This window comes from Mustelus asterias, chromosome 22 (genome assembly GCF_964213995.1).
Source record: "Mustelus asterias chromosome 22, sMusAst1.hap1.1, whole genome shotgun sequence".
In the NCBI taxonomy this organism is placed as follows: Eukaryota; Metazoa; Chordata; class Chondrichthyes; order Carcharhiniformes; family Triakidae; genus Mustelus; species Mustelus asterias.
The window spans coordinates 73,480,456-73,505,392 of record NC_135822.1 but is presented as its reverse complement, the minus strand read 5'-3'; the positions used below and the strand labels follow the sequence as shown (position 1 = coordinate 73,505,392).

At 47.5% G+C, this 24,937-nt stretch overlaps 1 protein-coding gene across 1 annotated transcript in view; it reads left to right on the top strand.

The window, feature by feature from the left end:
- LOC144510195 (GDNF family receptor alpha-2-like) overlaps positions 1-24,937 on the top strand; it is a 361,038-nt gene that overhangs the window by 302,327 nt on the left and 33,774 nt on the right. The window contains exon 5 of the mRNA XM_078239675.1: positions 14,601-14,710. Within this exon, the coding sequence (XP_078095801.1) occupies positions 14,601-14,710 (110 nt within the window). The remainder of the gene's footprint in view (positions 1-14,600; positions 14,711-24,937) is intronic.

The window sequence follows — 24,937 nt, the reverse complement described above, 5'->3', positions numbered from 1 at the left end:
ATCTTGAGGGTCTGTATCGTTCTGTATCATTCAAAACCTCAGCAGAGTGTCTGTGAACTTTCTTTCCAGGGATCAAGTTAAGATTAAAAGCAAATTTATTGTGGATGCTGGAATATGAAAAAGAAACAGAAAATGCTGGAAAATCTCAGCAGGTCTGACAGCACCTGTGGAGAGAGAATTGAGCTAATGTTTCGCGTCTGGATGGCTCTGACAAGGAATCATCTGAGGAAGAGTCATGCAGACTCGAAACATTGGCTCTGTTCTCTCTCCATAGGTGCTGTCAGACTTGCTGAGATTTTCCAGCATTTTCTGTTTTTGTATCAAGATTGTTGGGACAAATTAAAGTCTTTATCTCTCTACCAACTACAATGGTTCTCTGAGTCTTGGCCCTGTCATAGAGTCATAGAGGCTGACAGCATGGAAACAGACCCTTCGGCCCAACTTGTCCATGCCGCCCTTTTTTTTTAAACCCCTAAACTAATCCCAATTGCCCGCATTTGGCCCATATCCCTCTATACCCATCTTACCCATGTAACTGTCTAAATGCTTTTTAAAAGATAAAATTGTACCCGCCTCTACTACTACCTCTGGCAGCTTGTTCCAGACACTCACCACCCTCTGTGTGTGAAACAATTGCCCCTCTGGACACTTTTGTATCTCTCCCCTCTCACCTTAAACCGATGCCCTCTAGTTTTAGACTCCCCTACCTTTGGGAAAAAATATTGACTATCTAGCTGATCTGTGCCCCTCATTATTTTATAGACCTCTATAAGGTCACCCCTCAGCCTCCTACGCTCCAGAGAAAAAAGTCCCAGTCTATTCAGCCCAGTTAATTGCAGACATGTAGCTAAGCGTGAATTGATGACCATTATCGAATCTGAATCAGAGAGGTGTAAGGTGTAAGAGGTGTGAGAAATAGGAAAGCAGGAAGAAATCTTCTTCTCAGGTCGGAGCTGAAGAGCGTATTGGGCGGAGACTTTGCCCTGTGCTTTGCTCTGTGTTGTGCTGAACTGCGTCTGGACTTGGGAGCTCTTGATGCCAACACCGACTGCCTGAGATGGAAAGTCCCCAGAACCAAACGTTCTTCACCTCAATGAGTACCGATGATGAAGGCCTTGTTGAAAAGGGGAGAAACTGACACTGATGCATGAGATGAACCTGATGTAAACTGTGTCCTGTGGCAGCACCTCATCCAACAAGCCTCAACACAGTGAGAAACTGACCGTATAAACATTACAGTGGAGAAGCGATATATTTCCAAGTTGGGATGGTGTGAGGCGAAGCTTGCAGGTGGTGGCATTCCCCTGTGTCCACTGCCCTTGTCCATCTAGGTGGAAGGTCTTGGACTGTTTTAATCTGAGTTAATGCATTTATTTTTATTTTTGGTTTCTCTCCTGGGATTTCAGAGAAGATGCGCCAAGACTGAGATGAGGAGGAATTTCTTCACTCAGAGAGTTGAGAGTCTTTGGACCTCGTTACCACAGAGAGGTTTGGGGCTCGAGTCCTTGTGTATAATTAAAGCTGAGATAGATAGATTTTTGATCAGTAAGGGAATCGAGGGTTCCAGGGAAAGGGCAGAAAGTGGATGTGAGGAATGTCGGATCAGTTATGATCCTATTGAATGGCGGAGCAAGCTCGAGGGGCCGATCTACTGAGATATCTTTCTTTGCATCCTTATTGTGGTTACCTCTGCTGACCCAAGTAAGGTATTGGAATATGTCTTTAAGGGCTATCAGCTGACAGCATGGGAATGGAAATGTGTCATGTGATCCAGTCTCTGTTTCACTGTTGCTTTGAGCAGAGCACACATGCACAGCTCTGATGTCTTCAACCTTTATACATATTTATAACTGTTCTCATCTGAATAAATAAACCCACAATATATTTACCAAATCTCTTATGAGTAATTGGTGCTTCATACGGTAAATAAGTATTACCGCATTATAATAACACGGCCGGGTAATCAGGCAGGTGGCAGCAGTATAAAGTACACCGTGGTGAACAGCCTTAGACCGGGCATGAGATGACCCTCCATACATCTTTGGTCAGACTGCAATGGAGTCACAGGGCCCGATTTTACCATCGCGTTGCGCCCGTTTTCGGGCGCGAAAACATGGTAAAGTCGGGTGTGAGGCGAGGAGCACGATCGCGTCCGCCTCTGCGCCGGTTCCCCCTTTACCAAGGTCCAAAAATGACCGCGATCGGGACCGCGCCCGAAATGGGCGCGACGGCCATTTAAATGTATTTAAATTGACTTAATGGGCTGCACACCCAACCTTAACGGCACCTCCCCCTTTACCACTGCATTCGCCCATCCAGAAGTCTGATTCGGGCGCTCCAGTTAGTGAGGAGGTAAGTGTTGAGTGTCCGACGGCTCTCTGCTTGAGATTGGTGGGGGGGGGGGGGGGGGGGGGGGGGGGGGGAAGGGGGGTCCGCTGCCACTCTGCCTGAGATCAGTGAGGGGGGGAAGGGGTGGGGTCTGCTGCCACTCTGCCTGAGATCAGTGAAGGGGAAGGGGGGGTCCGCTGCCACTCTGCCTGTGATCAGTGAGGGGGAAGGGGGGGTCCGCTGCCACTCTGCCTGAGATCAGTGGGGGGGGAGAGGGGGTCCGCTGCCACTCTGCCTGTGATCAGTGAGGGGGAAGGGGGGGTCCGCTGCCACTCTGCCTGAGATCAGTGAGGGGGAAGGGGGGGTCCGCTGCCACTCTGCCTGAGATCTGTGGGGGGGGGGAAGGGGGGAGGGGCCCGTGATCGGTCTGGGTGGTGGGGGGGGTGGGGGGCTAAGGGGGTCAGCAATGTTGTGGGGGTGAGGCAATGTAGTGGGGGCTGGGAGGGGGGGGGGGGTGCATTATCCGGCCTGGGAGCGATGTGGCAGGGGAGCAGCATTATATCGTATTTTTTCTGCGCATGCGCATTGGGAGGTTCCGATTGGAGCTGCAGGATTTCGGGTGTGTTAAGCCCCGCCCACAGGCTTGTGCAGCGCGATTCGGAATCGCTGATACTTTTTCAGGCAGAGTGTGTATGGGGGCTCCTGAGAACGGGTCTAAAAGCCGGATCTGAAACACTCCCAGTTTCAAGTATACCCAGCACTGAGAATCAAAACGGTAAAATAGGGTTCGCTGGTGAGAGTGTGTTGAGAACACAGTTTGCTGACTGCTGCCTGGAGACACAGTGCCGGGTTAGTGCTCACACTAACAGCTGGTAGACAGATGGAATCCTTGCGGTGAGATTGTACCCTGTTAATTAGGTTAGTGGGAGGGCGCATCAAGAGGACCAGTACCAGGTTCACTCAATCTGGAAAGGCGAGTGACAGTGGACTGGATCGACAGCGAGTGAGGGAGAGTCAAACAAAATCAACACCCCCAACCCAAAAAAAGGTCATATAAATAGGGCCAGGGAACTCTGGGAGTTGCTGAACAATAAACTGAATAAAAAGCAAAGATCCGTGACTCCTTCCTGCCACAACTCACCTTTCTGGAGGAGCTTTGGAAAAGCAACTGCAGCGACATTCATCCCAGGTCCTGGAGGAGAAGGAAGGTCAAAGGGATGTTGGCAAAATGTCCACTAAATTTCCCAGTCTGAACTGGGATGCTGCTGACCTGCTTCCCAAATTCTCATTGCAATAACACAATAGAAGATTGGATAGACTGGGACTTTTTTCCCTGGAGCGTAGGAGGCTGAGGGGGGATCTTATAGAGGTCTATAAAATAATGAGGGGCATAGACCAGCTAGATAGTCAACATCTTTTCCCAAAGGTAGGGGAGTCTAAAACTAGAGGGCATGGGTTTTAGGTGAGAGGGGAGAGATACAAAAGGGTCCAGAGGGGCAATTTTTTCACACACAGGGTGGTGAGCGTCTGGAACAAGCTGCCAGAGGTAGTAGTAGAAGTGGGTACAATTTTGTCTTTTAAAAAGCGTTTAGACAGTTACATGGGTAAGATGGGTATAGAGGGATATGGGCCAAATGCGGGCAATTGGGATTAGCTTAGGGGTTTTAAAAAAAGGGCAGCATGGACAGGTTGAGCAGAAGGGCCTGTTTCCATGCCGTAAACCTCTATGACTCTAAGATGTCATGGGTGCCCTGGTTCCCTCTCAGTCCAACTTAGTGCAGGTGAAGAGTATTGGTCACTCTTAGTTCCTCCTTAGTGTCCAAAGATGTACAGGTTAGGTGGATTGACCATGGTAAATCTGCGGGGACCCGGGGATAGTTTGGAGGAAGGTGTGTGGGCCTGGTTAAAATACTCTGTCGGAGAGTCAGCGCAGACTTGATGGGCCTAATAGCCTCCTCCCCCTGCACTGAAGGGACTCTATGGAATCAAACCCAAAGGGATGTGAATCAAATGACACAAATAACATGCGAATCGTTCGATTGCGCACATTCAACATGGTGTACGGGTGTAACCAGTCCCGAATGTTCTGCCGTTGGGCGTGCCTGGTGGGCGCCATCGCCTCACTGTGAGGTGGAAGGAGTCGGAGAGAAGACAGAGTGAATTGTCAAACGGAGACAATGTTCAGCTTGTGATTTAAAATTGAAATGTTATGAAAACACCATTACATGTGGGTCAGTAATCTTGCTCTCATTTACACAATTTTATCTCGGTGAAATGATCTTCCGATGAAAGAGCGCTTAATGAAAGTGATGATGAATCCCACAAAATCCTGCTGTTCTGTTTCACAGTGAGCTGATCTTCCTGTGTGAAACCAATTTGGATGCAAAGATGGGAGTACTGGCATCAAAGAATTTATGATTCCTCTTCCACACTGTTCTCTCAGCTTCAGTCAATTGATAGAGTCCAAATTAGAATAACTCAAAGACTAATGCAATACCAGAATATAATTGGGAAAATTACTTTCAATAGCCATAAAATGAAAAAAATCATTAAAGAAAGCAGATGATTGTCTGCTAATCCTATCTGCACATTTATATTCAATTTGTACACGTATTCATCCTCACCACTGATGTCTCTTTCCCCCTGATTTGTGATAAATCGCAAGTTGTGGCGCGGAGACAACTTATTGTTATTTACACTGCCCTCTCATCCACAGGCCATTTATTTTCCAAATCTGCACTGTTCATTCCTGCCTGTCTTTGCCCCTTTACTGGGAGAAGGCTAGAGTAGGGAGGTCTCTCTACAGCTGCGCAGGTGTTGCTGACACCACACCTGGGGTACGGTGTATGGTTCCGCTCCCCTTCCTCAAGGAGGGGTGCAATGGCATTGGAAACAGAGAAGGTTCACAGGGCTGATTCCTCTGGCCAAACTTGTCTCAGGAGGAAAGGTTGAAGAGGTCGGGCTATTTAGAAGAATGAGAGGGCGGAAGAACAAAGGAAGCAGGAATAGGCTAATTGGCCCTTTGGACCTGCTTGAAGGTGATTGGTGTGACGATACAGGGCCTTCAAGAATTTATTTTTATCTTGTGAGGGGTATGTTTAAAATTCAGTTCTGTTTACATGGTGCCGATTTGTCTACACCAGGCAACTCTCATGCTGAGAATGCAGATGAATAATTAATCTTAGCTACCATTAGGTAGCTGCTTGTTTTAATCTGAGTTAATGCATTTTTCTTTTATTTTTGGTTTTCCCCTGGGATTTCAGGGAAGGGTTTGATTAGATTGAGAAGAGACAGGGTCATGTGTCAGGAAAAAGCAGGCAGTTTTGGCACGGTTCTGAAAGAATCATAGAATCCCTACAGTACAGAAGGAGGCCATTTGGCCCATCAAGCCTGCACCGACACCAATCCCACCCAGGCTCTATCTCCTGAACCCCATGTCCCACTGACACTAAGGGTCAATTTAGCATGGCCAATCAACCTAACCCGCACAACTTTGGAGTGTGGGAGGAAACTGGAGCACCCGGAGGAAGCCCACACAGACATGGGGAGAACATGCAAACTGCACACACAGTGAACAGAGACCAGAATTGAACCTGGGTCCCTGTTAACTACTGTACCACCATGAGGTCTCTCTCTTTCTCGCTTTCTTTGGAGGCTGCTGTTTGAGTGTCAGAAGACAAGTGTCTCTCTCTCTCTCTCTCTTTGTTTCTCTCTCTCTCTGTGGGAGGGTAGGGGGGGGGGGGAGGTTCAAAGGCTCTGGGACTGTTAATAATTAAAAACACGTAAGCCTGTGTTGTTTGCCAATTGGTTTTGTAGAGGAATTTAAGTCTATAAAAGGAATATTGCTTAAATTGGAACCATTAGAGATAAATTAGCAGTTATGAATTGAATCTTGTCATGTTTAAGCATTTCAACTGGTAAACGTTAAGCTAATTAATTCATTATCATAAAATCATAGAATCCCTACAGTGCAGAAGGAGGCCATTCGGCCCATCATGTCTGCACTGATCCTCTGAAAGTGTATCTTACCCTGGCCCTATCCCTGTAACCCCACATATTTACCCTGCTAATCCCCCTAACCTACAGATCCTTGGACACAAAGGGGCAATTTAGCATGGCCAATCCACCGAACCTGTACATCTTTGGGAAACCAAAGAACTCGTAAGAAACCCACGCAGACGCGGGGAGAACGGGCAAACTCCACACAGACACCCAAGATTGGAATTGAACCCGGGTCTCTGGAGCTGAGAGGCAGCAGTGCTAACCAGTGTCACTGTGCACATAGTTAAATTATATCGTTAAATAAAGTTTGTTACGATAAAAGCTTTCCAGTGCATCAGTAGGGTCAAGCCTGGAGTGAAACACTTTATCCTCACACTAATGCCAAAATAAAAACTGTTCCGGTTTAGGCTAACTTCATATTATGCTTTGGGCTTTCTGACCGAGTCCCTAACAGTAGGACAAAAGTGTCATAGGGTCAGAGAGATTTACAGCAAGGAAACAGGCCCTTCAGCCCAACTTGTCCATGCCACCCTTTTTTTTTAAACCCTTAAGCTAATCCTAATTGCCCGCATTTGGCCCATATCCCTCTATACCCAACTTACCCATGTAACTGTCTAAACGCTTTTTCAAAGACAAAATTGTACCCACCTCTACTACTACCTCTGGCAGCTTGTTCCAGACACTCACCACCCTCTGTGTGAAAGAATTGTCCCTCTGGACCCTTTTGTATCTCTCCCCTCTCACCTTAAACCTATGGCCTCCAGTTTTAGACTCCCCTACCTTTGGGAAAAGATATTGACTATCTCGCTGATCTATGCCCCTCCGGCACTCCAGAGAAAAAAGTCCCAGTCTATCCAGCCTCTCCTTATAACTCAATCAATCAAGTCCCGGTAGCATCCTGGTAAATCTTTTCTGCACTCTTTCTAGTTTAATAATATCCTTTCTATAATGGGGTGACCAGAACTGTACACAGTATTCCAAGTGTGGCCTTACCAATGTCTTGTACAACTTCAACAAGACGTCCCAACTCCTGTATCCAATGTTCTGACCGATGAAACCAAGCATGCCGAATGCCTTCTTCACCACTCTGTCCACCTGTGACTCCACTTTCAAGGAGCTATGAACATGTACCCCGAGATCTCTTTGTTCTGTAACTCTCCTCAATGCCCTACCATTAACTGAGTACTTTGGTAGAAGTTTTGGTGCTTTGTTAGAAGCGCAGGACAAGTGCACTCTTCCTAAGGAGGGGTGCACAGCGTGAGGTCAACTCCTCACTACCAAATGTTTTTACAGGAGGGCTGCTCCGAATGTTCACCAGTGAAGGTGCTCCCATTATCTGCACCAGTATACTGCAGTGCCACCTGATCGGAACAGTCTGTGTTTCACAACCTTCCTAACTCACACAAATCCAGGCCCCCTCACTGCCACAAGCTACATTACGTTGGCAACACCTCAATTTAATTTCTAATCCTTCAGATCAAATCCTTCCATGGTTTTGCACCCCGAAGAAGAATGAGGGGGGATCTTATAGAAACATATAAGATTATGAAGGGAATAGATAAGATAGAAGCAGGGAAGTTGTTTCCACTGGCGGGTGAAACTAGAACTAGGGGGCATGGCCTCAAAATAAGGGGGAACAGATTTAGGACTGAGTTGAGGAGGAACTTCTTCACACAAAGGGTTGTGAATCTGTGGAATTCCCTGCCCAGTGAAGCAGTTGAGGCTACCTCATTGAATGTTTTTAAGGCAAGGATAGGTAGATTTTTGAACAGTAAAGGAATTAAGGATTATGGTGAGCGAGCGGGGAAGTAGACTGAGTCCACAAAAAGATCAGCCATGATCTTATTGAATGGCGGAGCAGGCTCGAGGGGCCAGATGGCCTACTCCTGCTCCTAGTTCTTATGTTCTTATTAACCCGCACAGCACAATGCAAACTCCCTATCCCCTTCTCTGCAACCTCCTGCAGCCTCACTACCCTCCTAGATCCTTGCAATGTGCAGAGATAATGGATGGGGTTTGAACAGCTATTCAGGACCAAGAAACCGCAGTCCGCTGTTTGGTGGATTTGATGAGGAATAAAAAGAGGGTTGGCAATTGATGTTGTCTCCCTGAAGGTATTTCAGCACCTGTCCATTAGACAGATCAAGGCTGTGGTTTTTTTTAAAAAATCAGGCTGTGTACTTTGATATCCCAGCGATAACTTTCACACCCAGTGCTGTGCGTGCAAACTCAGACAAATCAGCCACGGAAAATGCAAACCAACATCAAAGTTTCTTTCTGATATGTGACACTTCTTTGGGTTCTGTCAAAGAACCACTCCTGTCCTTCCTGACTGTGCAAACATCTGCAAGTTTCTCTCCCAGATTACCTTGGTCAGAGAATGCTTTTTGAATATCATTCAGGCTGGCTTGTTGCTGGTCTAAAAATAACCCCCCATCCCCCCTCCCCAACCCCCTTCTTCTGAACACCACTGTTTATGCTAACAGCACTTTTCCTAACATGGGGAAAGCGCTCCGAGTGGTAAATAAACAGGTAATAATACTCTGAGCGAGAGGGTGATTTATCCACAAGCTGGCTGTCCCAGGGAAATTCACTGGCAACATCAAGACTGCGGTATAAAGCCTTCTATGGACGGAATTTTAAAAATAAGTATTGGTCTCAGAATATGAGCATTGGTAACCGAGTCATGCTCATGTCTCCAGGGGGTGGTACGGGGAGGGGGGGTGGGCGGGGGGGGGGGGGGGCAGGTGCAAGGGGATGGGGAGGAGGGCACAGCCTCCTTTCTCAATGATTTTCCGACCATTTCGGAGGACGTACTGTCGAATCCCGACAGTAGAATCCCTAGGTGGCACAGTGGTGAGCACTGCTGCCTCACAGCGCCAGGGACTGGGGTTCGATTCCCGGCCTCGGGTCACTGTCTGTGCAGAGTCTGCACGTTCTCCCCCGTGTCTGCGTGGGGTTTCCTCCGGGTGCTCCGGTTTCCTCCCACAGACTGAAAGATGTGTGGGTTAGGTGTATTGGCCATGCTAAATTGCCCCTGAGTTGTCAGGGGGACTAGTTAGGGTATATGCATGGGATTATGGGGATAGGGTCTGGGTGGAATTGTGGTCGGTGTAGAATCGATGGGCCGAATGGCCTCCTTCTGCACTGCAGGGATTCTATGATTCTACAGTGCAGGAAGCCAATTGGGCCTATCGAGTCTGCACTGACTCTCCAATGGAATGTATCTTACCCAAGTCCTATCCCCTGTAACCCCACATATTTACCCTGCTAATCCACCTAATCGACACATCCTGGGACACTAAGGGGCAATTTACCATGGCCAATGTACCTAACCTGCACATCTTCAGAGTGTGGAAGGAAACCAGAGCACCCAGAGGAAACCCACGCAGACGTGGAGAGAACGTGCAGATTCCATGCAGTCACCCAAGACCAGAATCGAACCCAGGTCCCTGGCGCTGTGAGGCAGCCATGCTAACCACTGTGTCACCCTGTTGCACCTTCAGTTTGCACCGGGCTCCAATGGAGCACTTGTCCAGCATTCTGTTCCAAACTGCTGACATAGAGTCATAGAGGTTTACGGCATGGAAACAGGCCCTTCGGCCCAACTTGTCCATGCCGGCCTTTTTTTTTTAAACTCCTAAGCTAATCCCAATTGCCCGCATTTGGTCCATGTCCCTCAATACCCATCTTACCCATGTAACTGTCTAAACGCTTTTTAAAAGACAAAATTCTACCTGCCTCTACGACTGCCTGTGGCACCTTGTTCCAGACACTCATCACCCTCTGTGTGAAAACATTGCCCCTCTGGACACTTTTGTATCTCTCCCCTTAAACCTATGCCCTCTAGTTTTAGACTCCCCTACCTTTGGGAAAAGATATGGACTATCTAGCTGATCTACGCCCCTCATTATTTTATAGACCTCTATAAGATCACCCCTCAGCCTCCTGCGCTCCAGAGAAAAAAGTCCCAGTCTACCCAGCCTCTCCTTATAACTCAAACCATCAAGTCCCGGTAGCATCCTAGTGAATCTCTTCTGCACTGTTTCGAGTTTAATTACATCCTTTCTATAATAGGTTGAGTAGAACTGTACACAGTATTCCAAGTGTGGCCTTACCAATGTCTTGTAGAACTTCAACAAGATGTCCCTGTCCTTACCCAGACTGACCTATGTGACTCCAGATCCACAGCCATGTGATTAATTCTGAACTGCTCCTCTGCAATGACCGAGGGAGCCTCTCAGTCCAAGGACAGTTGGAGGTGGGCAACAAACCCTGGCCCAGCCGGTGACGGACACGTCATATACATCACACATACATCATACCTGAGAGTTTCCAGAGCGTCCTAGCAATTGCCCAAAGGGGAAGACTCAGCAGCTCCTCTGAGAGTAGATGGGTTGGAGCGTTTCAACAGTTGGCCCCAGCTTGGGGCTGTCAGCACATTAGGACTAAATGTTTCTGGGCGCGGATGTGAGTCGTGCTCCCGTGTTGTTCTGGAAATGCAGTGCTGTGCGCTGCCACAGCTAGTTAAACTGCAGGATTAAAACACCCGGGAGATGAAAAGTGGACAGAGTAAGACTGCCACAAATGTGTTCCCAGGAGCACCTGTGCCAGAGAAGAGCTTTCCAAAAAAAAAAGCTTGCAATTGTTTCATCTCCCTTATTTCTTTCTTAAGTCGCTGACTTTGACAATTTCCCTTCCCTTTGATGCGGAGACTTTTTAATCTGCTCACGATCTCACGGCTCCGTCTACTTCAATATTGACAGAAAGGAGGAGAGAGGCTCCTTCAGGAACATTCACGTCACACGAGTGCCAGACAACGACCATGGCTGATGAGAGAGAGAATCTCAGCAATTCCACTTGATGTTCAGCAGTAATATCATCACCAGATCCCCCACCATTATTGTGGTGCCTGTGGAGAGAAAGAGATGGAATTTAACAAGATATCTGGATTTCCAGTGACCGACTGGAAATCTTGCTTGACAAGTTTTAAGGCTTTTACTGTAACAATCAGTTTAAAAGCAATGTCGAGTAACCATGATTTGGTAGACAACTTAGACTCTAAACTACAGAAAAGATCCCTCTTGTGATTTAAGAAATCCCTCTCCATGGTCACTCTGTGTCCTGAGACACTTAGTTATCCAGAATCCAGTCCGGTAGCTATTTTCAGCAAGACATGGCTTACTTCCTTTTCCCTTTTCCAGATGGGTAAATTTTAATCCCCATATTGATATTCACAGTGAGGATTAACGTGGAAATACCTCCCTCCAGCTCAAGCTAGGTGAATCTTCCAACCCCATTTTAAATCCTCACAAACTTGGTCTCATCACTCCGAGCGTGAACTCCCATCCACATTCTGCATGATGAATCTATTCCTGCGCTCGCTCTCACTCTACCTCTCTCTCAGATTCTTCAAGGCTGATTATGGCTGTGAGGTCCACAGATCTCTTTGAACAAGGGCGGCACGGTAGCACAGTGGTTAGCACTGCTGCTTCACAGCTCCAGGGTCCCGGGTTCGATTCCCGGCTCGGGTCACTGTCTGTGTGGAGTTTGCACATTCTCCTCGTGTCTGCGTGGGTTTCCTCCGGGTGCTCCGGTTTCCTCCCACAGTCCAAAGATGTGCGGGTTAGGTTGATTGGCCAGGTTAAAAATTGTCCCTTAGAGTCCTGGGATGCGTAGGTTAGAGGGATTAGCGGGTAAAATATGTGGGGGTAGGGCCTGGGTGGGATTGTGGTCGGTGCAGACTCGATGGGCCAAATGGCCTCCTTCTGCACTGTAGGGTTTTTATTCTATTTCTAAGGCTGTCACCCAATCCTACCAAGACTTCTGAAATAACTCCTCAGAGGCTGGTGTCCATACACCTGATTGCCTTTATTTACAAACTCAATTAAAGTTAAAGTTTATTTATTAGTCACAAGTAAGGCTTATGTTAACACTGCAATGAAGTTACTGTGAAATTCCCCTAGTCGCCACACTCTGGCGCCCATTCGGGTCAATGCACCCTAACCAGCACGTTTTTCAGACTTTAGGAGGAAACCGGAGAACCCGGAGGAAACCCACGCAGACATGAGGAGAATGTGTAAACTCCACACAGACAGTGACCCAAGCGGGAATCGAACCCGGGTCCCTGGCTGTGAAGCAGCAGTGCTAACCACTGTGCTACCGTGCCGCAATTCCACTCCCAAGAGTGCTTCAGGTACAAAGGTAGAATCCGGAGTTTGAGTAGCCCCGAGACTCCTCATTTTTTGTCCACATGAGACTCCCCGATTGGACAGGCAAACATTACCTTAATTGGGGAGCTCATACTCGGAGAGGCCAACCTCATGGACATGAGGTCATTACAGCTTCTCATTGCCAAGGCCCATCTGCATGGCAATATTACTCAAATAAACCTTTTATCCAGGTAGAAATATAAATGAGCTATTCTTTAGATCCCCCTTGCCTACCGTCCCCCAACTGCAGCCTACAAACTCCATCTATCTTTAGTTACATAGAGAGCTTAAAGCGCAACTGTTTATGAAACATTTCATTCCTAACGTCCCTCTGTGAGACTTGGAGAGGAACAGTCTATCCACCCTCAGCACAGGTGGGAATATCTTGTACCTTATTCATAGTAAAACAACCTGGGCCTCACCGTCCCCACAGCAAACCAAGCCATCCAGATTTGTTGCATAGCAGGATTTGAATTCCTCCATTTGACCTGAAATTAACAGTCCGAAAATTTTGAACTTCTTATTTGCAACACTGTGAATATCCTGGGGGGGGCGGGGGTTACCATTAACCAGAAACTTTACTGAATCAGTCACATAAAACCTGTGACTACAAGAGCAGGTCAGAAACTAGGAACCCTGCGGAGGGTAACTCACCCCAAGATTCCCCAAAAGTCTCTCCACCATCTACAAGGCACAAGTCAGGAATGTGATGGAATACTCCCCACTTGCCTGGATGGGTGCAGCTCCAACAACACTCAAGAAGCTCGACACCATCCAGGACAAAGCAGCCCCCCTTGATTGGCACCACATCCACAAACATTCACTCCCTCCTCCACAGTGGCAGCCGTGTGTGTACCATCTACAATGGGCACTGCAGCAACTCACCAAGGCTCCTTAAACAGCACCTTTCAAACATCTATTATCTAGAAGGATGAGGGCAACAGATGCATGGGAAAACCATCACCTGGGAACTCCCTTCCAAGTCACTCACCATGCTGACTTGGAAATATATCGCTGTCCCTTCACTGTCACTGGATCAGAATCCTGGAATTCCCTCCATAACATCACTGTGGATGGACTTACACCACAGGGAATTACCTAATAAAGATCTCAAGACTGTTGTACATAAATGCATATCAATTTTTTTGGTCTTTCTCTCTCTCTCTCTTTGTCTAATTCTCTGCTATTCACTGCCCCATCTGCCTGGTAAGATGGACAAGGCATCCCATGGGACCAGTTCGCGTGAGAACAGGAGAGTTCTCCTTGGTGTCCTTTCCAATCTCAACCACACATCACAAAAAGAGATTCCACGGTCAGTAAAAGAGGGACCTTAATTTAAAATGCTTCTCACATTGGCAAGGTGTTTTGAGAATATAACCTATTTCATCCTCCCCTGAATTATGCTGCCAATTTGGGTGAGTTGCTTACAGAATTAGCGATCCACCACGTCGTCTGGAACATCAAGCTCTTTGCTAAGTTGCGTCTGGCCTGCTACACGTTTTTACCGCCATCCAATCGGTCCCTGCACTTCCATTCTCCATGCGCCCGGTGTACAAAATTTTGAGGGGCATAGAAAGGGTAGATAGGAAGAAACCTTTTCCCCTTTGTGAGGGGACATCGATTTAAGATTTAGGGGCAAGAGTTTTAGAGGGGACCTGAGGAAAAACTCTTTCACCCCAGAGGGTAGTGACTGAGCGGGTGGGAGAGGCAAGAACCCTCACAACATTTAAGGAGCATTTAGATGAGCACTTGTAAGGCCACAGCATACAAGGCTGTAGACCATGCGCTGGAAAATGGGGTTGGAGTATACAGGTGGCTAGCATGGGCACAGGGGGCCGAAGGGCTTCTTTCTTTACTGTAAAACTCTCTGACTCTATAAAGTGGCATCGTCACGGGCTGCCAGTCCTGGGTATAGTTGCACTGTGAATGTCTTGATGGCTTCCGTGCTCCTGCCAGTGTCCTGTTAGTTTCCTCAGTGAAGCGTGAACCTCAAACATACCCCTCCCCACAGCTCCCGGTCAGTAAATTGACTAATTCCTTCTCTGTTTCAATCTACAGGTCACGATTGGCTGATTTCCTGTCAAACTGCCAAGCCTCCGCCCAATCGCAGAGTGGCTGTTTCCGTGAGAATTATGCAGCTTGTTTGCTGTCCTATTCAGGACTCATAGGTGAGTGGTGACTCCTCCCAGTCTCCTGCAGGGTGAGTTTTATTTCAGTCCTCTGAGTCCGGCGCAAAGCCAAGTTGGATTTAATTCCCCCCCGGGAACTCACCCCATTCTCCGTCCTTGCCACGTGCCACCCCCCATCTCCCTCCACCTCCTCTCAGCCAACTGCCAAAACAAACCAACTCTTCTCCGTCAAACAGCCTTTATCCACCCTCTGTCCCACACCCCCACATCTCCAATAGTCTTCAGATTTACTCGTAGGAGATGAAAAAATAGCTTTCCAAGTCTCTTGCCAAAATCCATCCCTCACCCAACCCCCCCCGAAATTATCTGGCTGTTCATCCCATTTCCTGCTGTGGGATCTGACTTTGAACAACATTGTTGCTGGTTTTGATGCATGTGGTTTCCACTTTGTGGTGATTGTAAACCACATTGTCCCTTGCTGAGGTCACGACAAACATCTTAGGATGGGAAATTGAACTGGACTAGCAATATAAATACTAAGGAGGTCAGAGGGCTGGGAATTCTGAGGAGAATAACTCTCCTCTTGGATCCCCAAAGCCTGTCCATGGCACAAGTAAGGAGTGTGCCTCCACTTGGTTCGATACACAGCTCCAACAACACCCAAGAAGCTCAACACCATCCAGGAATAAGCAGCCCCGCTTCATTGATACCCCATCCACTACCTCAAACAGTCACTCTGTCCACCATCAACTCAATGGCAGCAGTGTGTACCACCTACAAGATGCACTGCAGCAATTCACCATGGCTCCAACATCTTCCATGACCTCCATCTTCGAGAAGGACAAGGGCAGCAGACACATGAGAACTCTACCGTCGAGAAGTTCCCATCCAAGTCACTCAGCTTCCTGACTGGAAATTATATCAGCCACTCCTGAAAGTCTGCAAAGGGATATAGATAATCTAAGTGAGTGGGCGAGGGTCTGGCAGATGGAGTACCATGTTGGTAAATGTGAGGTCATCCATTTTGGTAGGAATAACAGCAAAATGGACTATTATTTAAATGGTAAAAAATTGCAGCATGCTGCTGTGCAGAGGGACCTGGGTGTCCTTGTGCAGGAATCACAAGGAGTTGGTTTGCAGGTGCAGCAGGTAATTAAGAAGGCAAATGGAATTTTGCCCTTCATTGCTGGAGGGAGGGAGTTTAAAAACAGCGAGGTTAAGTTGCAGCTGTATAAGGTGCTGGTGAGGCCACACCTGGAGTACTGTGTACAGTTTTGGTCTCCTTACTTGAGAAAGGATATACTGGCACTGGAGGGGGGTGCAGAGGAGATTCACCAGGCTGATTCCGGAGTTAAGAGGGTTGGCTTATGAGGAGAGACTAAGTAGACTGGGGCTATACTCATTGGAATTCAGAAGAATGAGGGAAGATCTTATAGAAACATATAAGATTATGAAGGGAATAGATAAGATAGAAGCAGGGAAGTTGTTTCCACTGGCGGGTGAAACTAGAACTAGAGGGCATAGCCTCAAAATAAGGGGGAGCAGATTTAGGACTGAGCTGAGGAGGAACTTCTTCACACATAGGGTTGTGAATGTGTGGAATTCCCTGCCCAGTGAAGCAGTTGAGGCTACCTCATTGAATGTTTTTAAGGCAAGGATGGATAAATGTTTGGACAGTAAAGGAATTAAGGGTTATGGTGAGCAGGTGGGTCAGTGGAGCTGAGTCCACAAAAAGATCAGCCATGATCTTACTGAATGGTGGAGCAGGCTCGAGGGGCCAGATGGCCTACCCCTGCTCCTAATTCTTATGTTCTAATATTCTTAAGTTCCTTCCCTGTCACTGGGTGTACCTGGGACTCTCTCCCTAACATCACTGTGGGTGTTGTTGGAGCTGTGTATCGAACCAAGTGGAGGCACACTCCTTACTTGTGCCATGGACAGGCTTTGGGGATCCAAGAGCAGTATACCGGGCTTTGGGGCACAGCGGGAAAGGGTAAAGGTAAACAGAACCATAGTGATGGGAGATTCGATAGTCAGGGGGACAGACAGGAGATTCTGTGGCCGCAAACGGGAGTCCGGGATGGTGTGTTGCCTCCCAGGTGCCAGGTCAAGGATAGCTCAGAGCGATTGCAGAACATTCTCAAGGGGGGAAGGTGAGCAGCCAGAAGTCATTGCGCACATTGGCACAAATGAGGTAAATGGAAGTAGGGATGAGATGATGAGGAGTGAATATAGAGAGTGAGGAAAAAGGTGAAGAAGCAGGACCTCGAGGGTGGTAATCTCTGGATTACTCCCAGTGCCACGTGCCAATGGGGATAAGAACAGGAGAATATGGCAGATCAATGCAGATGGCAGGGATTCAGATTCTTAGATCATTGGGATCTTTTCTGGGGCATAGGTGACCTGCTTAAGCGACATCTGAACTGGAGGGGGGGCCAATATCCTGGGGGGGCAGATTTGCTAGTGCTACAAGGGAGGGTTTAAACTAGATTGGCAGGGGGTGGGATCCTCAGCAGCAGGGGAGCAAACGAGGGGCTGAAAGGAGATGCAGTACTCAGTAACAGCAAGCTGAACAGACGTGATGGGCAGGAGAACGGCAGGGAGCGGGGAAAACCTGTGGATTACATTCCTTCTAATACAGTGCAAGAGGGCGGACAGGCTGACAGGAATGAGATAGAGAATCTGGTGAACTGGTGCGGTCATGATGTGGAGATGCCGGTGTTGGACTGGGGTGAACACAGTAAGAGTTTTAATTTCTGCATCTTTGTAGAAACTTGATGTCTGTGTCGATATGCACGATAAAACTCGAACTGGTGCAGTGACAATAATCTCTCCCTCAATGTCAACAAAACGAAGGAGATTGTCATCGACTTCAGGAAGCATAGTGGAGGACATGCTCCTGTCTACATCAATGGGGACCAAGTGGAAATGATCGAGATCTTCATGTTTTTAGGTGTCCAGATCACCAACAACCTGTCCTGGCCCCCCCATGCCAACACTATAGTTAAGAAAGCTCACCGACGCCACTACTTTCTCAGGAGGCTAAGGAAATTTGGCATGTCAGCTATGGCTCTCACCAACTTTTACAGATGCACCACAGAAAGTATTCTTTCTGGGTGTATCACAGCTTGATATGGCTCCTGCTCTGCCCAAGACCGCAAGGAACTACAAAAGGTCGTGAATGTAGCCCAATCCATCACACAAACCAGCCTCCCATCCATTGACTCTGTCTACACTTCCCGCTGCCTCAGCAAAGCAGCCAGTATAATTAAGGAACCCATGCACCCCGAACATTCTCTCTTCCACCTTCTTCCATCGGGAAAAAGATATAAAAGTCTGAGGTCACGTGCCAACCGACTCAAGAACGGCTTCTTCCCTGCTGCCGTCAGACTTTTGAATGGACTTACCTTGCATTAAGTTGATCTTTCTCTGCACCCTAGCTATGACTGTAACACTACATTCTGCACTCTTTCCTTTCCTTCTCTATGAACGGTATGCTTTGTCTGTATAGCGCGCAAGAAACAATACTTTTCACTGTATGTTAACACATGTGATAATAATAAATCAAATCAAATCAAATCAAATCTAGGTACGGCTGATGAACTCAGGGCATGGATAGGAAAGTGGGACTGAGATACTATAGCCATAACTGAAACATGGCTAAGGGAGGGACAGAGTGGCAGCTTAGTGTTCCAGGGTGCAGGGGCTTTAGACGGGACAGAGGTGGAGGAAAGAGAGGAGGGGGAGTTGCATTTTTGATTAAGGAGAGCATTAAGGAGGCAGTGGTCAGTGTCCGGAACCTGTTCCGAAAGCTCGTGGCTTTGGCTACCAAATAAACCTGTTGGACTTTAACCTGGTGTTGTTAGACTTCTTACTGTGTTTACCCCGGCCCAACGCCGGCATCTCCACATCATGAGATATTTGCATCATCGTTAGCCACGGGTGCAGAAGACTGGAGGGGAGCAAATGTTGTGCCCTTATTTGAGAATGGCTGCAAAGAAAAACCTGGGAATTATAGAGCGGTAAGCCTAACATCAGTGGTGGGTAAGTTACTGGAGAGGGTTTTGAGGGATAAGATATGCAAGCATTTGGAAAGACAGGGTTTGATTAGGAGTAGTCAACACGGCTTTGTGCATGGGGGATCATGCCATACAAATTTGTTAGAGTTTTTTGATGAAGTGACCAGGAAGGTTGATGAGGGCAGGGCAGTAGATGTAGTCCATATGGACTTCAGTAAGGCCTTTGATAAAGTTCCACATGATAGGCTGCTCTGGAAGGTTAGATCACATGGAATCCAGTGAGAGCTGGCAAATTGGATATACAATTGGCTTGATGGTGGGAAGCAGAGGGTGATGGTGGAAGGATGCTTGTCGGACTTGAAGCCTGTGACTAGTGGTGTGCCTCAGAGGTCAGTGCTGGACCCATTGCTGTTTGTTATCTATATCAATGATTTGGATGAGAATGTACAAGGCATGATCAGTAAGATTCCAGATGACGCTGAAATAGGTGGTATTGTAGACAGTGAGGAAGGTTATCAAAAATTGCAGCAGGATCTTGATCAGCTGGGGAAGTGGGCCGAGAAATGGGAAATGGAGTGACCTTAGGGAATATTGTGAAACAGAGGGACCTTGGAGTTCAGGTGCACGGTTCTCTAAAGATGGAGTCACAGGTGAAGAAGGCTTTTGGCATGCTGGCCTTCATCAGTCAGGACATTAAGTATAGAAGTTGGGAAGTTATGTTGCAGTTGTATAGGAAGTTGGTGAGGCCGCACCTGGAATATTGTGTTCAGTTTTGATCGCCTTGCTATAGGAAAGATGTTATTAAACTGGAGAGAGCGCAGAAGAGATTTACAAGAATGTTGCCAGGACTCAAGGGACTGAGTTATAGGGAGAGATTGGACAGGCTAGGGCTTTTTTCTTTGGAGCGTAGGAGACTGAGGGATGATTTTACAGAGGTGTATAAGATCATGAGAGGCATGGATAGGGTGAATGCACTCAGTCTTTTTTCCAGGGTTAGGGAATCGAGAACGAGAGGGCAGAGGTTTAAGTTAAGAGGGGAAAGAATTAATGGGAACCTGAGGAGCAACTTTTTTACACAGAGGGTGGTGCGTGTGTGGAATGAGCTGCCAGAGGGAGTGGTTGAGGCAGGGACATTGACAACATTTAAAAGGCATTTGGACAGATACATGGATAGGAAAGGTTCAGGGGGATAAGGGCCATTGCAGGCAAATGGGGTTGGACAAGCTGAGATGGGCATTTTGGTCGGCATGGACCAGTTTGGGCCGAAGGGCCTGTCTCCGTGCCGGAGATTCTATGATTCTCTGAAGGCAGTTCACCACCGCCCCCTCAAGGGGTAATTCGGGATCGCCGAGCCAGCGATGCTGAAATTACCTGAATGAATATCAAAAAATGCAAATTAAAATTTCAGCATTTGATGGACTTATAATAAGCGGCTGCAGAAAACAGCTGCTGAGATATTTCCGCTTGCTGTGTCAGTGTGTGGGTTAACCCAGCTAAAATAGATCCATGTATTCCAAGCTCCAAAATGATTCATCTGCCGATTACAGCAAGGATGCTTCCTGTCGTGTACACCAGTCACTGTGACAGTTCCGCTGTCGTGATTGAAGATTAACTGAGTGCGCTTAGAGTTGCAGTGTCGGAGGTAATGTGGACCGCACTGTGTGGAGAGACACCAATGAGAGACCCCCTGCCCCTGACACAGAGGGTACTGAGTCAGCACTCCTTCCTCGGAGGAGACAGTGAGTTCAAATCCCACCCCCGCGACCTTTCTCCAAGCTGACACACCCAATGCAGCGCTGAGAGGGTGCCACTCTGTTGGAAATGCTGCCTTTGCCCTCGTCTGCTCTCTCTCTCTCTCTCTCTCTCGAGTGGACGTGCTACTAGGAGAACAGGAGAGTGTCTCCCCAGTGTCTCCATCAAATCTATCCCTCACTCAACACCACAAAACACATTGATATAAACGCAAAATACTGCGGATCCTGGAATCCAAACAAAAAACAGAAAAAGAGAAAAATGCTGGAAAAATCGCAGCAGGTCTGACAGCATCTGTGGAGAGAGAGTAGATTTTGATTTGATTTGATTTATTATTGTCACATGTATTATCAGACAGTGAAAAGCATTGTTTCTTGCGCGCTATACAGACAAAGCATACCGCTCATAGAGAAGGAAAGGAGAGAGTGTAGAATGTAGTGTTACAGTTATAGCTAGGGTGTAGAGAAAGATCAACTTAATGCGAGGTAGGTCCATTCAAAAGTCTGCCAGCAGCAGGGAAGAAGCTGTTCTTAAGTTGGTTGGTACGTGACCTCAGACTTTTGTATCTTTTTTCCGAAGGAAGAAGGTGGAAGAGAGAATGTCCGGCGTGCGTGGGGTCCTTAATTATGCTGGCTGCTTTGCCGAGGCAGCGGGAAGGGTAGACAGAGTCATATTTTAGTAAGGCGTTTGATAAGGTCCCCCATGGTCGGCTTATGATGAAAGTGAGGAGGTGTGGGATAGAGGGAAAGTTGGCCGATTGGATAGGTAACTGGCTGTCTGACCGAAGACAGAGGGTGGTGGTCGATGGAAAATTTTCGGATTGGAGGCAGGTTGCTAGCGGTGTGCCGCAGGGATCAGTGCTTGGTCCTCTGCTCTTTGTGATTTTTATTAATGACTTAGAGGAGGGGGCTGAAGGGTGGATCAGTAAATTTGCTGATGACACCAAGATTGGTGGAGTAGTGGATGAGGTGGAGGGCTGTTGTAGGCTGCAAAGAGACATAGATAGGATGCAAAGCTGGGCTGAAAAATGGCAAATGGAGTTTAACCCTGATAAATGTGAGGTGATTCATTTTGGTAGGACAAATTTAAATGTGGATTACAGGGTCAAAGGTAGGGTTCTGAAGACTGTGGAGGAACAGAGAGATCTTGGGGTCCATATCCACAGATCTCTAAAGGTTGCCAGTCAAGTGGATAGAGCTGTGAAGAAGGCCTATAGTGTGTTAGCTTTTATTAACAGGGGGTTGGAGTTTAAGAGCCGTGGGGTTATGCTGCAACTGTACAGGACCTTGGTGAGACCACATTTGGAATATTGTGTGCAGTTCTGGTCACCTCACTATAAGAAGGATGTGGAAGCGCTGGAAAGAGTGCAGAGGAGATTTACCAGGATGCTGCCTGGTTTGGAGGGTAGGTCATATGAGGAAAGGTTGAGGGAGCTAGGGCTGTTCTCTCTGGAGCGGAGGAGGCTGAGGGGAGACTTAATAGAGGTGTATAAAATGATGAAGGGGATAGATAGAGTGAACGTTCAAAGACTATTTCCTCGGGTGGATGGAGCTATTACAAGGGGGCATAACTATAGGGTTCGTGGTGGGAGATACAGGACGGATATCAGAGGTAGGTTCTTTACGCAGAGAGTGGTTGGGGTGTGGAATGGACTGCCTGCAGTGATAGTGGAGTCAGACACTTTAGAAACATTTAAGCGGTTATTGGATAGGCACATGGAGCACACCAGGATGATAGGGAGTGGGATAGCTTGATCTTGGTTTCAGATAAAGCTCGGCACAACATCGTGGGCCGAAGGGCCTGTTCTGTGCTGTACTGTTCTGTGTTCTGTGTTCATAAGAACATAAGAACATAAGAAATAGGAGCAGGAGTAGGCCATCTAGCCCCTCGAGCCTGCCCCGCCATTCAACAAGATCATGGCTGATCTGAAGTGAATCAGTTCTACTTAGCCGCCTGCTCCCCATAACCCTTAATTCCCTTATCGATCAGGAATCCATCTATCCGTGACTTAAACTAATGGAGTCAATGGATGTGAGGCTGGTTTGCGTGATGGATTGGGTCCGACAGCATCCATGGAGAAAGAGTAGAGCCAGCATTTCGAGTCTAGATGACTCTTTGTCGGCACGGGGGCAGGGGCAGCACGGTGGCACAGTGGTTAGCACTGCTACCTCACAGCGCCAGAGACCCAGGTTCGATTCCCGGCTTGGGTCACTTTCTGTGTGGAGTCTGCACATTCTCCCCGTGTCTGCGTGGGTTTCCTCCGGGTGCTCTGGTTTCCTCCCACAGTCCGAAAGACGTGCTGGTTAGGGTGCATTGGGCCGTGCTAAATTCTCCCTCAGTGTAACCAGAACAGGCGCCGGAGTGTGGCGACTGGGGCATTTTCACAGTAACTTCATTGCAGTGTTAATGTAAGCCTACTTGCGACGCTAATAAATAAATTTTAAAAACTGAGAGGAAAGAAAGTCAGCAGAGATTTATACAATGAGGGTTGGGAGGGTGGTGGAACTGGACAAAGAGAGTGTCAATGAGGATGTAGAAGGCTGAGAAGCTGTTGAAAGTGTCCATTGAGCGATCAGAATGCGTGAGTGGCAGAACAGAGGTACAGCTTGGTAAAGGACTGCCTGAGGAACGTGGCAGTTTGAATGTGGCAACCTCCCTCACTCCCCTCACGGTAGAAATCTCTGCTGACTCTCATTCCTCTCAACTTTGAAAAGGGCCATCCAGACTCGAAACGTTGGCTCTATTCTCTCTCCACAGATGCTGTCAGACCTGCTGAGAGTTTCCAGCATTTTCCTGTTTTTGTTGCCACAAAACACAATGTCTCGTCATAATCCTGTTGCCGGCTGTGGGGGTCCGTCACGCACAAACTGGGCGACAAGTTTTCTGCATTGACTACATTTTTTGCAGAAATTTTGATTTTGATTTGATTTGATTTATTATTGTCACGTGTATTAACATACAGTGAAAAGTATTGTTTCTTGCGCGCTATACAGACAAAGCATACCGTTCATAGAGAAGGAAAGGAAATGCCTAGGAACTACAGGCCGGTGAGCCTCACATCTGTGGTGGGTAAACTGTTGGAAGGTATTTTGAGAGACAGGATCTACAGGCATTTAGAGATGCAAAGACTGATTAGGGACAGTCAGCATGGCTTTGTGAGTGGAAAATCATGTCTCACAAATTTGATTGAGTTGTTTGAAGGGGTAACCAAGAAGGTAGATGAGGGCAGTGCAGTTGATGTTGTCTACATGGACTTTAGCAAGGCCTTTGACAAGGTCCCGCATGGTAGGTTGTTGCATAAGGTTAAATCTCATGGGATCCAGGGTGAGGTAGCTAAATGGATACAAAATTGGCTTCTTGACAGAAGCCAGAGGGTGGTTATAGAGGGTTGTTTTTCAAACTGGAAGCCTGTGACCAGCGGTGTGCCTCAGGGATCAGTGCTGGGTCCACTGTTATTTGTCATTTATATTAATGATTTGGATGAGAATTTAGTAGGCATGGTTAGTAAGTTTGCAGATGACACCACTGATCCCTGAGGCACACCGCTGGTCTATAAAATAATGAGGGGCATAGATCAGCTAGATAGTCAATATCTTTTCCCAAAGGTAGGGGAGTCTAAAACTAGAGGGTATAGGTTTAAGGTGAGAGGGGAGAGATACAAAAGTGGGGCAATTTTTTCACACAGAGGGTGGTGAGTGTCTGGAACGAGCTGCCAGAGGTAGTAGTAGAGGCGGGTACAATTTTGTCTTTTAAAAAGCGTTTAGACAGTTACATGGGTACGATGGAGATAGGGGGATCTGGGCCAAACACGGGCAATTGGGACTAGCTTAGCGGGTTAAAAAAGGGGCGACATGGACAAGTTGGGCCAAAGGGCCTGTTTCCATGCTGTAAACCTCTATGATTCTATGAGAGTGTAGAATGTAGTGTTACAGTCATAGCTGGGGTGTAGAGAAAGATCAGCTTAATATGAGGTAAGTCCATTCAAAAGTCTGATGGCAGCAGAGACGTTGTTCTTGAGTTGGTTGGTACGTGACCTCAGACTTTTGTATTATTCTCTCAATGGAATTAGGTGGAAGAGAGAATGTCTGGTGTGTGTGGGGTCCTTAATTCTGCTGGCTGCTTTTCTGAGGCAGTGGAAAGTTTTGATAGAGTCAATGGACGGGAGGTTGGTTTGCGTGATGGATTGGGCTTAGTTCATGACCCTTTGTAGTTCCTTGCGGTCTTGGGCAGAGCAGGAGCCATACCAAGCTGTGATACACCCAGAAAGAATGCTTCCTATGGTGCATCTGTAAAACCTGGTGAAAATCGTAATGAACATGCCAAATTTTCTTCGCCTCCTGAGAAAGTTGGTGGGCTTTCTTAACTATAGTGTCGGCATGGGGGAGACCAGGACCATAGAACCATAGAAAATTACAGCTCAGAAACAGGCCTTTTGGCCCTTCTTGTCTGTGCCGAACCATTTTATGCCTAGTCCCACTGACCTGCACTTGGACCA